At 46.6% G+C, this 14,007-nt stretch overlaps 1 protein-coding gene across 7 annotated transcripts in view; it reads right to left on the reverse strand.

Moving 5' to 3' along the window:
- The window catches only part of SLC24A1 (solute carrier family 24 member 1), a 38,887-nt gene that overhangs the window by 16,986 nt on the left and 7,894 nt on the right, over positions 1–14,007 (reverse strand). For 4 of the 7 annotated variants that reach the window (XM_045449396.1, XM_045449398.1, XM_045449397.1 and 1 more), the window contains exons 1-2: positions 12,761–12,893; positions 8,159–10,187 (exon numbers count right to left, since the gene is read on the reverse strand). In XM_045449396.1, coding sequence (XP_045305352.1) covers positions 8,159–10,057 — 1,899 coding nt within the window. In that variant the 5' untranslated portion in view covers positions 10,058–10,187; positions 12,761–12,893. Of the gene's footprint in view, positions 1–8,158; positions 10,188–12,760; positions 12,894–14,007 lie in introns of those variants that run through there. The other 3 variants (XM_045449394.1, XM_045449395.1, XM_045449393.1) reach the window with 2 other exon arrangements.

Consider the following 14,007-nt stretch of genomic DNA (forward strand, 5'->3'; position numbering starts at 1 on the left):
TTACGAACTCCTATTTCTTTTCCCAAGGTATTGAGGTAAAAATCTCTATTCCCTAGTGGCTCTGCAAATTATTGACATTTTAGATAAATGGACATAAATGTTTGCCTACTTTTAGGTGTGGACGATGGGTCCACTTACAGGAAGCAGTCCGGCAAGTGGGTGCATTCAGAATATGCCCTTAGTACAAACACATTTCATATCCACCTCTCACACCAACCCAGTGCCCCTCCTCTTTCTTCAGCCTCATCACCCCACCTTCCCCTTCTCCTCACGAAAACTAGCAAAGGGGCTGAGGAAACCAAAGAGGATGTCTCCAGGCCAGCCAAAGCCCCCAGCAGCTGCATGGTATCTTGCTGAGGTTGAGCAATAGGACCCCTTGCTGCCATTCATGGGAACCTGGGATGGCAAATATGGCAGGCCCTCAGGGGGCTTCCCCTCCTGACTTCCAGTTTCTGTTTCCCACTGATGTAGCAGTTAATCATTGACCTCTCCCCTTCTAGACCATCCATGACACATTTTCTGAACCATGTATTTTAGTCTCTGTTGTTATTGTTGTTTTAAGGTTCATTTAACAAATATTTACTGAGACCCTGGTCTGAGTCCTGCCTTCACCGAGGGTAGACTCTAATAGGGGACCCTTCACTCTAGCCCTTTGCTGAGTACAGTCTTGCATCCGGATCCACTCATTTGTCTAGGCTGGAAACCCAAAAGTCTACCCAAATTCCTCCCTCTCCTTCACAGCCCAGGTCCAATCAGCTGTCAGATCTAGTTACTCAAAGTCCTCACTTGTGGCCTCATGTCTCCACTCTTCCTGCCTACAGTCCTGCAAGCCTCTGACTCCTGATCTGTTCCTCTTGCAGCTCATTCTCCACCCCTCAGCCAGAGTGATTTTCTGAACAAAGCACAAATCATGTCCCTCCCCTACATCCTGGGGGTTTACTGTCCTCATGAGGGAGTCCAGACTGCTTGGCTGAGCACACACTAGCCTCCTGCTTACCTCCAGTCCGGCACTGTCCAACAGAAATAGAATGCAAGTCATATACGCAAATGTAATTCCTGTAGCAGCCACATTTTTTTAAAGTAAAAGAAATGAGTGGAATTGATTTTAATAACATACTCTAGCCCAATATACTAAAAATATTATAATTCAACATGTAATTAATATCATTGAGCTATTTTACTCCCCCCCCCCTTTTTTTTCATCATACCAAACCTTTGAAACCCAGTGTATATTCTATACTTAACAGCATAACTCAGTCGGACCAGCCCCATTTCAAGAGCTCTGTAGCTACATGTAGCAACTGGTCCATATTGGACAGTGCGGCTATATCTCCTCACGGTGTCTCATTCCCTCGGCCTCTCCACAAGCCCAGCAGAGTCCTGGCCCCAGCTTCAGTCAGCCAACCCCTGCTGGTCCTTCAAGATTCTGTTAGACATCACCTCCCGGAGGAAGCCTTCCCTAACTCTCTGGTCTGTTGAGGTGTCTAACCCCTCAGCAGTACCCGCTGCAGTACTAAACCCCTCAGTGCTTTCCTATGCCATTACAGGTGATGTTAACTTTATTTATTTACTTTGGGGGTGGGTGGGGGAGAGAGAATCCCAAGCAGGCTCCACACTACCAGTACAGAGCCCGATGCAGGGCTCAACTCACAAACCATGAGATTACGACCTGAGCCCAAACCAAGAGTCAGATGCTCAACTGCTGCCCAGGTGCCCCTGAAATTATCTTGTTTTTACTTATCATCCATATGCCCTCTCCCCGACACTATTAATGTTGGTTTTCTATTTCCAAGTTATTCAGGTGGTAGAACATCTAGAAATCATGCTATTACTTGTAGAACACCATGTATATCTAATCTCATATTTAAACCCATTATTTTCAGTATGAGAAAATGTTACTGTGTTGCATGAATGCATGTAAAATCTCAATTATAAGCACACATGCACTCATGGAGACAAGCTATTAGACCAGGCATGATCAGGTTCTTGAGTTCTGTTCATATTTGTTTCTTACACATTCATTTTGTCATCTGCCAGCACTGACTAGCAGGTGAACACTAAAAAAATTTTATGACGAAAAGAAGGCTTAAAATTGAGAATTCTACTCATACCAACTTTTTGTGACAACTGGGGGGAAGCTAAGTATTCAAGGAGTTGAAGGAGGGAACCCTGGGGCTCCTGGCTGGCTCAGTCACTAGGGCGTGCAACCCTGATCTCAACATTGTGAGTTCAAGCCCCACAACGGGTGTGGAGCCTATTTAAAAAAAATAAATAAAAATAGGGGTGCCTGGGTGGCTCAGTCGGGTAAGCATCCAACTTCAGCTTAGGTCATGATCTCATGGTTCGTGGGTTCAAGCCCCGTGTCGGGCTCAGTGCTGACAGCTCAGAGCCTGGATCCTGCTTCATATTCTGTGTCTCCCTCTCTCTCTGCCCCTCCCTTGCTCTCTCTCTCTCTCTCTCTCTCTCTCTCAAAAATAAGTAAACATTAAAAATTTAAAAAATTAATTAAAAATGGGTGAATGTTAAGGAAGTCAGGAAGGAAGGAAGGAAGGAAGGAAGGAAGGAAGGAAGGAAGGAAGGAAAAAAAAAAAAAAAACAAACCCTCAGCCCAGGCTAGGATGCTTAGTGGATTCCCTGCAGCCTAGAGCAGGGACGGGGGAGAGGGGTGGTCCACAGAGACTGAAAAGGCTTTCCTGTCCACAGCCCCCTTGTCTCCACAGCACACAGGTACCATATAAGCCACTGACAGAAGCCCTTGGAATAAATGTCAACCCTGGCAAGAAAGGGAAGGGGTGGCTCCTTAGGAGGTACTTGGTTTGCCTGCTTGAGAGTCATATTGGTTGGTTTAATTAAAAAAACCTTGCCAGGAAAACAAAACAAAACAAACAAAGAAACAGGCCTCAATGCATTTAGGAAAGAGTGGCAGACTTTTCTCCAGAGTTTCACATTCTGAAGTATTCTTGAGGGCATGATGTGGATAGAGACCCAAAGGGACCCAAAATAGGTTTGTTCCCCTCCCCCTCCACCTCCTCCCTCGGATTCCTTTTCACCACTGGCTCCCCTCAGGCCATATTGCCAATTAGCATCTCCTGCAGATGGCTGGTCCTTTCTAGCTAAGCTGGGAGCTCTCTCTATAATGGCCAGAGGTGCTTCAACCATTGATAGATAACGCCTTTAAAGCCCGGCTAGTGCATCGGCTTTGCTGTTTATTGGCTTTCTGTGACTATGCATGGTCAAGGCAAGTCAGATATTTATCATGTCAGGCTACAACAAATACATGGACAGGTGTACGCTTTATACTGAGGCATACTTTCTACTCAGGTATAAAATTTCAGAGCAAGCTAAGTTAGCCTATATCGATAATAGGGGTCATAAAAGGTATCCCAAACCAATACATGCCAGTTTGACGATGTTGTCTAAAATATCTTAGCCCAGGGGTGCCTGGGTGGCTCAGTCGGTTAAGCGTCTGACTTGACTTTCTCTCAGGTCATGATTTCACAGTTTGTGAATTTGAGCACCGCGCGTCGGGCTCTGTGCTGACAGCTCAGTCAGCACAGAGCCTGGAGCCTGCTTTGGATTCTGTGTCTCCCTCTCTCTCTGCCCCTCCCATGCTCACACTCTGTCTCTCTCTCAAAAATAAATAAATGTGAAAAAATTTTTTTAAAGAATTAATAATTCTCTGATCTTGTCTCCAAATTGTTCACATAGAAAAACACCTGCAAGTATTTGCAATTGGTAAAACACCATGTGGCCATTTCCGTGTGTTTATGTTCTGTCTGTGGCTGCTTTCATGCTGCAACAACAGAGCTGAGTAGTTGTGACAGAGACTGTATGGCCTGCAAAGCCTGAAATACTTACTATCTGGCTCTTTCCGGTAAAAGTCGGCCAACCCCTGCTCTGGGTCATCCCATTCACTTTATAGACAAACAATCTAAGGCCTGGTTGAAAAGCAAAGTGACTTTGTAGCACTTTGTATAAAGCTCGTTTTATTACAATTACTCTTGCCAAGCCTCTCCTTTCTACTGGAAGGGACACAATCTTTTTCCCACACTGCTTTTCATCTAAGTGCTTAATAATAAAGGTTTGTTGAATGGCATTGACTTGCCCAGGGCAACGGGGAGAGTCTGCAGTGTAGCCTGGATTAAAATCCAAAAGTACAGCTTCAGGAATCAGTGGTAAGAACCACCAACTTGCTGTGAAACTAGCTGAGTTAAATATATCTGCTGGGGGCCTCACTTTCCTCTACACTGGAGTCCCCGAACTGTTAGGATTTCCTGAAGAAGCCGAACCAAATACTTACGGATCTCCTGCTAGAGACAAGACCCTGGGAGCACCTCTTTGGGAGATGCAAAGACTGTTTCCTGTTTAGTGGCAATGATGAGCTTGATGCTGTAGCCACCCCCTCTACCCCTCACCCCAGGCTGCTAACGGAGGCAGGGGGAGGCCCAGGTGTCTTTCCTATTCCTATTTCTCTCCAAAAGGAGCTGGCTCACACTGCCCTCCACTTCTCTTCCTGCTGCTTAGACTTCCGGAGCACCTGTGGCTCTGACCTGGCCTACCCCGCCTCTCCTTGGCTCCCTACCACCCTGTCTGGGTATGCCCCACTTCTCTCTGACTTCTTCACTTTGGGCCATGGCAGACTGAATAAGCCCAGTTTCCCTGGATCCCTGCTTTCCAGAGGTGATGCTCAGAGAGGAACCATTAGTCGTGGAGAGGTGTGCGTCAGTATGTCAACATTAGTGAGAGAGCAAGGCACGTTCATTTTCATGTTAAAGTCAAACAGTTCACAGGGGTAAACTGCAAAAACAAATGCCAACACAGTTTACTAGATCAACAATTGGATTTTCGAGAATTGTTGCATGAATTCAAAACCGAATAGCTTGCCCTCAGTCTATCAGTGAAGTGCAGGATAATTTATCTCCCTCTGACCAAATCATAGGTCTTGGCCAGCCAAACATAGACATAAAGGAAGAAGCAAAGACAAAGACAGTTCTCTCTCTATATATATCTATCTACCTCTATCTCTATCTCTAGAAGCATCCAACTTCTGCTCAGGTCATGATCTCACAGTTCATGAGTTCAAGCTGTGAACTTGTCCCTGCTGTCAGCACAGAGCCTGTTTTGGACCCTCTGCCCCTCCCCTTCCCACACTATCTCTCTTTCAAAAATAAATAAACATTAAAAAAAATTTTTTTAAAGAATGCTCTATCTCTCTTGCTATTAGAAACTTGAGGTGAAATCCAAATCCAGATGCTTTAAAAACCATGTCAAAATAGCTATAGTTCTTGTTACTTGTACTAATTTTCAGTGAGGAGTTGTTAGTGCTGGAAAGTACTAACTATAGGTTTTTATTTTATTTTATTTTTTAAAAGATTTTATTTTTAAGCACTCAACATGGGACTGGAACTCACAACCCCAAGACCAAGAATCGCATACTCTACTGGCCAAGCCCACCAGGCTAGGTTCTTAATTTTTTAAAAAAATTTTTTTGAATGTTTATTTATTTTTGAGAGAGAGAGACAGAGACAGAGCACGAGCAGGCAAGGGGCAGAGAGAGGCAGACACAGAATCAGAAGCAGGCTCCAGACTTTGAGCTATCAGCACAGAGCCTGACGTGGGGCTTGAACTCACAAACTGCGAGATCATGACCTGAGCCAAAGTCAGATACTTAACCGACTGAGCCACCAGGCACCCCATAGGTTTTAACTTTAAATAAATATAAATTTACTTTTAATAATAGCCCGTAATTCAACCTGTTTTTTTAAATAACACTGTTAATTAAAATTCATGCTGGATTTGTTTCAACAGATAAGAACAGAGCTGTAACCGGCACCACTCTTGGTGGTTGGCAAAGACCTGCTACCATTGCCCTTGAAGAGTCTCTTTAAGTAGATTACAAATTCTCCTTTAAAATCATGATTATGTTTCACTGTTTGATGAGCTTTCCTTTGATGGTCTAGCCCTGGCAAAATGGAAAACTCAGAATTTGGAGACTTGAAATAAAAACAGCACTGAGGGGCGCCTGGGTGGCTCAGTCTGTTAAGCGTCCAGCTTCGGCTCAGGTCATGATCTCATGGTTGGTGAGTTCAAGCCCCTCGTCGGGCTCTGTGCTGACAGCTCAGAGCCTGGAGCCTGCTTCAGATTCTGTGTCTCCCTCTCTCTCTGTCCCTCCCCCACTCATGCTCTGTCTCCCTCTCTCTCAAAAATAAATAAAACATTAAAAATTAAAAACAAAAAACAAAAAACAGGGGTGCCTGGGTGGCTCGGTCGGTTAAGCATCTGACTTCAGCTCAGGTCACGATCTCACGGTTTGTGAGTTCAAGCCCTGCATCAGGCTGTGCTGACAGCTCAGAGCCTGGAGCCTGCTTCGGATTCTGTATCTCCCTCTCTCTCTGTCCCTTCCCCGCTCACACTCTGTCTCCCTCTCTCTCAAAAATAAATAAACATTAAAAAAAATTAAAAAAACAGAATTACTGATAAGAATTAGGAGGCAAGTCAGAGGCATTTTGAAAACGGCTGGCCTGTGTGTACCAAGGCATTAGATGCTTTTCTCAGGGGAGACTACCAGGCTTATGGCCACCCTCAGCAAGATGCGCCCTGAGGACCTCACTAGGAGGGAGGCCGCTGTTTCTTCATATTAAATTATGTAATGCTCTGAGCCTCCCTTTCTTTTTTAAGCCTCTGGCTTCATGGAGTAGTAGCCTAATAGAAAATAGCACTGAATGGGGAGTTAGATCCTGGGTTCTCATGCCAGTTCTGACACCTACTGGCTGTACAACCTTGGGTAGGACATTCTCCTTTGGAGTCATCTGCAGATATGGCAATTGGAGCTTGGTTGACCAGACCGGACAAAAAAACCACGATGCGGGGCCTGCCAGAACTGAACTCACTTGGACAATGGTTGTCAGATAGGACCTTTTGGTGGCCAGTCGGACTCTGTCATTTCCCCCAGAGAAGGGAAGGGACCCATCCAAGGTCACACAGTTAGTTAGAGGCAGAATCAGAATAGAACCCAGATTTCCTGACTCTTAGTTCTGTGTTCTGTCCAGAACACCACATCATCTCAAAAATCCTAGAGGAAGTACATTTTCTCTTCCTTGCATCATAGATCTCCCAGACATGCTGCTAAATGTGGTCTCCATCCTGCCCACTCATCAAAACTGCTCTGGAATAAGTAGCTAAGTCCTTCCACTCTTTGCACACAAAATTATGTTCACACCAGTGGTTTGTCTGAGACCCGAAAGAGGCAGGCTGAGAGTCGACCTTTGCCCAAACTCACTGTTCAGGAGCAAGAAAGAAACAAGATCTGTGTTCCCTAGGGTATCTCACTTTGGAGTCAAGGAACAAAAACTCTGAGATGAATCTTCAGAAATCTCTTCCCCAGTCTAATCTCATCTTCCAGGTTATTGAATCATGCAGTGAACTTAGAGGGAGGGTCCCTCATGGGGGCAAAGAAATTCTTAAAAAGGAAGTTGAGGGTCAAGAGAAAGCCTTAGGGTTAGAGTCTCTGATATCTGGTCTCCACTCAACACGCAGAGAGGGCTCTGCACGCAGGGCTAGCCTATCATGGATGAGTGGAGCTCTCATCTTCTCCAATATATCAAAAACACAACAAAACCCAAAAACCTCCCCCTGCCAGACCCCATCCCAGCCACTAGCCCCTCCACATCTGGAATGTGAACAAACAAGATTAAGTGAAAGTGGAGGTGCTAGACAAGCCCTCAACACCATGGACAGGGAAGAGATTATCATTTTTCCCTGCCTGATATCTTCCTTGGATATTCTCCAAAGCCCAGCTCAAATGCTATTTCCAAAGACCCAGTCAGACCAGCCCAAGTTCAAATCCTGGCTCCACTGCCTATTTGCTGTGTGACCTTGAACAGTGGTTTGACTTGATTAGGCCTCGGTTTCTTCCCCTACCAATGATAGATCATGATAATAACCACTAGGTGATTGGGGGCTGAGCCAAAGTCACTCTTGCAAAGGTCCCAGCATAGTGCCTAGAAAAGAATAGGACTTTAAATGTTGAATGAATAGCAAAGGGAACCAAAGCACCCATCTCTTGAGGTCTGACCCAGCACTTTCCTCTTTAGTCACTGGCTTCTCCCCCCTTTTTGCCCCAAAGGGGCTGCAGAAGCTTGAACCATCCTGTCCTTACCTTGCTGAGGTCCCCCAAGGCCATGACCTTGGCCACTGGCCTCCTGCTGAGCTGCTCCTTCACCCATATCTCTAGTTGTTTATTCCACTTCATGGTGAACACATAGAAGGCATAGGCCAGCAGCAGCAGCAGGCTTTCCCACCAGGCAATGAGGCTGTCCAGGAAGAAGAGAATGAGCATCATCAGGTCAAGGATGTAAAAGGAGACATCACGGAACAAGGGCCACCATGTGAGATTGAGGATCTCCCGGGAGAAGAGGGCACAGGTGCCGATGACAAAGAGGATGTTGAACACAGCAGAGCCCACGATGGTACCAATGCCCACATTGCTGTGGGAGATGAAGACGCCAATGAGGGAGGTGAAGAGCTCAGGGGCAGAGCCTCCAGCAGCCATGAAGGTGGCACCTGCCACATCATCAGAGATCTGTAGCTTATCTGTGATGACACCCAGGGCTGGGACGAAGTACTCATCACACACGATGGCCAAGGCCACAAACACATACATCATGCCAAAGATGTGCAGCACCACCCAGCCCTGTCTCCGCTCCTCTATGCTGAACAAGTCTGGGGGGTACTCTGCCTTGGAGTGAAGGTCTGGCCAGCCAGGGGGCAGCTCTGAGGGACTGGAACTGGGTGCCTCTGGGATCGCAGCTGTTGTCAAGTTGGGGGAGGAAGCAGGGGGCACAGCCGGGGCTGGCTCCACAAAAACACAGTGATGCACATGGATCTTTGGATTCACCCTGACCTTGGAGGTTGATGAGGTCCCGGGTGCTATGGAAGGTTTCTTTGCCAGCCCCGTGTAGATGGCTGAGGATATTCCCATGGTCAATGCACTGGTCCTAGACAAAGGATCACTAACACTCCAGGTAGCAGTAGAGGCTTTGTTTTCCTTTGGGCTACTGCCTGTCATGGTGCTTATCATCACTTGCCCCTCAGAGATGGCTGTGGTGCGCTCAAGGACCGTTCCCAGAGAAGTTGTCAGCCTGTTCTTTCCCACTAACCCCCGCGGCTTGATCGGGCTCTTACTGTCCACTGTTCTGGGGGTAGTCACGGTGTTCTTTTCCGTTATACTCCTTGGAGAAGTCAGGATGTTTGTTTCTATACCACTTATCTGGAAAGTTGGGGTGTTAATTATTCCCTTGAGAGTAGCTGGGGTGGTTTCCTCCACCATTCTCTTAGAGGGGTTAGTCTCCAATATTTTGGTGGTTGTCATAATTTCACTGTCTTTCACTGTTGTTCTGGGGGTGACCCCATGTCTCCTTGTCATTGTCATGAGTGTGGATGGGGCATAATTACCTACTAGTCTACCAAGTGGAGATGGGGTGTATTTCTTCACCTTTCCCTTGGCTTGAATTGGATTGTAGCTCTGCATTTCTCCCCTGGGTGGTGGTGTTGGGGTGTAATTCTTCACTGTTGGTCTGTTTGAAGTTGGGGTGTAGTGACTCAGTACTCCACTGGGTATGGTTGTGCTGTCTGCCTTCACTCTTTCTATGTCTCCTGCTGTGTACTTAATCTTGGGTATTGTTGGAGTGATGTTGGCCGTTCTTCTGGGTGGATTGTGTGTATTCTTCATTGTTATCCCAAGTGTTGCTTCATGAAACCTGCCCACCGTGGCTTGGGGCACCGTGGCTTGGGGCACCTCCATTTCAGAGCTAGCTCTTGGAGGGTCACTGCTCACCATCATCATCTCATTGTCAGGGAGGTCCCGGCTGGCCAGTTTTACAGAATGTTGGGAGGAGACTGCTGCCCACAATGAGGGGAGGCCCCGGGGGCTCCTCAGGTGCTGGTAGATGGAACCGATGACCAACATTCCCAACAGGAAGAGGAGGCGACTCCAATGAAGCCGCTTTGGCCGGAGTAACCGCCTCTCCCGTGCCCCCATTCTGATCAATTTCCCCATGATGGCCAGCTATGCCTGGCTACGGAAGGCCTTTCATTCTGTCCAGGGAAAGAGGGGGTCTGTTCTGGGATTCAGGTTAGTGATCAGTGAAGAATTCTCCATGAAGCCCAGCCAGGGGGTATCCACAAACCTGCAGGGGGAAAAAAGAAGAGGTTATTTGTCCCTTACGAGGAGAGCTGAGAACCATCAAACCATCATCTAGAAGAGTGGACCTTTGTGCTAGGAGGCAGTTGTTTCTGCTGGGACAAAAGTACCCCTGCTGCCTGTTCCCAGAGAAAAATGCCTGCTCTTGGGAAAAAGCATTAGAGGTCCTCTGTGTAGACATGCCAGCAACCAGGTTCCTGAGCTGGGACTACCTAATCCTCCTTGGGATCCCCGCAAGAGGTCTGCCAGTGTCCCCCAAGTCCAAGCCTGACATACTGGGAGCTCAGTCATCCATAGTTGGTGCCCCAGGCCACAGATCTCACCTTGTCAAAGGCAGAGGAAGGGAAAGATTTTAAGCTTCAGACAAAAACAGGCAGCAGTGGAAGGCAGCACTGGGAACTCAAGTCTCTGTTGGTGATTTTTTGTTTTCTGGTTTTGGACTGACTTAAAACAATTCCACCATATCATCCAGAGAGGACAAAATCTAATGCCATAGAGCTTCCCAGACAGTGTGGTGTGGTGGGAAGAACACGGAGAATGGAGTCAAAGGCCTGGATTTCCAGCTCAGCTGCTTACTGGGTGTGCCTCCCTGGACAGGCCGAACCTCATTGCCTCCCCTTTGAAATAAGCATGATAATGTATATGTTGATTATGCAAAGAGGGTCCCTGGAAGGAGACGTGGAGAGAGGAAACTGAGGTCAGGGGTCTGAGGAAGACTTACTTTTCAGTATATCCTTTTTTTAAAAATGTTTATTTTTATTTATTTTTGAGAGAGAGAGAGAGAGTAGGGGAGGGGCAGAGAGAGGGAGATGCAGAATCTGAAGCAGGCTCCAGGCTCTGAGCTGTCAGCATGGAGCCTGACGTGGGGCTCAAACCCACGGACCGTGAGATCACCATCTGAGCCAAAGTCGGACGCTTAACCGACTGAGCCACCCAGGCGCCCCACTTTTCAGCATATCATAATGTTCAGATTAACTGTTTAACCTTTTTATCCTGTGCTATTTAATTGTATTTTTTTAAGTTTATTTATTTATTTTGAGAGAGACCGGGGAGGAGTAAACAGAAGGGAGAGAGAGAAAATCACAGGCAGGCCCTGCACTGTCAGTGCAAAGCCTGACGCAGGGCTTGAACTCACGAAACCATGAGATCGTATCCTGAGCCAAAACCACAGGTCCAACCACAGGTTGGACGCTTAACTGACTGAGCCACCCATGCATCACTATGGTATTTTAAACTTAAATTTAACAGAAATAACAATAGTAATAACAATATCTATCCATGTAAATACTAATAACAATACCTATGTCACAGCAATGTTGAGAGTAAAAACACATAAGGTCTACAAAAAGCATTGTAGAGAGTCAAGTGCTATGTAAGGGTTAATTTTATATAAAGGGTTAATTTTATGTAAAATTTTAATTTTCTAATCTTATACAAAGGTTTAATTTATATTCTTCAGGAGGGAAGAAGAACGTGAAGGGCCCTCATAAAATCCTCAATTTATAAAGAACTAAATATTCATTAAATCTCTATTTAGTGTCCACAGATTATTATAAAACAATAGCTAGAAATGGTTGGGTTTGCATATAAAGTAATATATTAGAAGTGGCATGAGTAACCCATAGACTCTTAGGACATTAAAGGTAGAAGGAATTGCAGACACTGCTTAGTGCAGCTCCCCATTTGAGACATGAAGAAACCGAGTTCCCGAGAAGAGATGTGACTCTCTCAATACGACACAGCTAGTGCGTAGCAGAGCAGGTGAGCCTTCTAATGCCCCATTCTTTCCAGCATACCATGCTAACTAGAGATGCAAATGCATTTATCTTTTTTTTTTTTAATTTTTAATGCTTATTTATTTTTGACAGAGAGAGACAGAGAGAGAGAGAGGGACAGGGCATGAGCTGGGGTGGGGGGGGGGCGGGGAGGGGGGCAGAGAGAGAGAGAGAGAGAGGCAGAATCCGAAGCAGGCTCCAGGCTCCAAGCTGTGGGCACAGAGCCTTATGCGGGGCTTGAACTCACAGACCGCGAGATCATGACCTGAGCCGAAGTCGGACGCTCAGCCAACTGAGCCACCCAGGCACCCCATCAAATGCATTTATCTTAAAAACCAAAACAGGGGGCGCCTGGGTGGCTCGGTCGGTTAAATGTCCGACTACGCCTCAGGTCATGATCTCATGGTTCCTGAGTTCGAATCCTGCATCGGGCTCACTGCTGTCAGCGAGCTTCGGATCCTCTGTCCCCCTCTCTCTCCCTCTCCCTCCCCACTCCCTCTCTCTTTCGCCAAAATAAACATTAAAAAACAAAACAAAAAAGGAGCAAGCTAAAGGAGCAGTACAGAATAAGCGAATTTCCTTCTCTGTCCTTGATTCCTGTAACTGTATTTCCACCATCTCCCTGCAGCCGCCCTGTCCCTTGCCAGACGCTCAACTCCGTAGCAACCCGCTTGACTCTCCTCAAGACCTTTGGAGGGTCTTCCTGTTCCTGATGTGCCTGTGTTGTATAACAGAGCTGAGCTGGCACCCCAGCTGATCCCTCCTACCTAAGCACATCATTTACCTTCAAACCTGGACATCTGAGTGTCTTCTCAGTTCTGGAAACTTGTCAGAACCCAGGGTCTCAAAGAGTGAGTCTGAAGCTGGACAGCAGGGCACACCCCATTCTCCTGTCCCCAGCTCCCCTATGGAATCCTAATTCAAAGCAGGGTCGGGTGTGAAGGGCATCTCAGGGAAAGAATATCCGATCCCTGCTAATACCCACCTCTAAGAAGCTTATCAAGGCATTGTACAAGTTCTGGGTCCCAGTGCCTCTGCCAGAGCCTGAGAGGGTGGACCTTTCACCCGGGAAAGAGATGGGCTCTCTAGTGGCCCCCTGCAGTCAACAGGGAACCGGGGGAAACTTCTCAAACTTGGCTCTAAGCTCTAGCAATGAGAGATGGTGCAAGGTTCCCAGGCTTAGTGTGAGGAAAGATCTGGAAAGATTCAGAAGGCACTCTGAGGTAACCAAGAGAAAGTACCTGGGGCTTAAGAGATCAGAAGACCTCAGTTAACACCAGGTTCTGTTACTGTGAGTCTAAATGTAACATAAATGTGGAGATAATACCCCTTCTATCTATTTGTAGGGTGGATGTGAGAATCAAAATTAAAAATGAGGGAGTATCTGCTCAATTTCACTGTGAACCTAAGACTGCTCTAAGAAATAAAGTTTATTTAAAAATATGAGAGGGGCCCCTGGGTGGCTTAGTCGGTTAAGCATCCGGCTTAGGCTCCGGTCATGATCTCACAGTTCATGGGTTCAAGCACTGAGTCTGGCTCTGGGCTGGCGGTGAGGAGCTTGCTTGGGATTCTCTCTCTCTCTCTCTCTCTCTCTCTCTCTCTGTCTCTCTCTGTGTCTCTCTCTCTGCCCCTCCCCCACCATTCTCTCTCTCTCTCTCTCTCTCTCTCTCTCAATAAATAAATAAATAAACTTTAAAAATAAGGTAAAATATGAGAGAATGTGGGGAAAATACTTCAAACTACCTTAAAGTATTTCACACATAAAAAATATTTTATTAGGCCAGAGGGAAATCCTTGGGGAGAGGGCACTGACAGAACTCCCCAGAACAAGCTGGGACATCCCAAGATACCCAAGGAATTATGCCTCCAGCTCATGGATGAAGCTGCTGAAGTGAAGGTGGGGTGAAGCAATGGGGACTTATGACCCTACCCATTGACCTGGAAGTCATTTTAATCATTCACCTAGCTTTGCTGGATTGCTGATTGCTCCTTTCTCCCTCCCTGTTTCCCCCAGGGACTAGAGAGCATGCA

The sequence above is a fragment of the Leopardus geoffroyi genome, chromosome B3 (genome assembly GCF_018350155.1).
Source record: "Leopardus geoffroyi isolate Oge1 chromosome B3, O.geoffroyi_Oge1_pat1.0, whole genome shotgun sequence".
Classification (NCBI taxonomy): Eukaryota; Metazoa; Chordata; class Mammalia; order Carnivora; family Felidae; genus Leopardus; species Leopardus geoffroyi.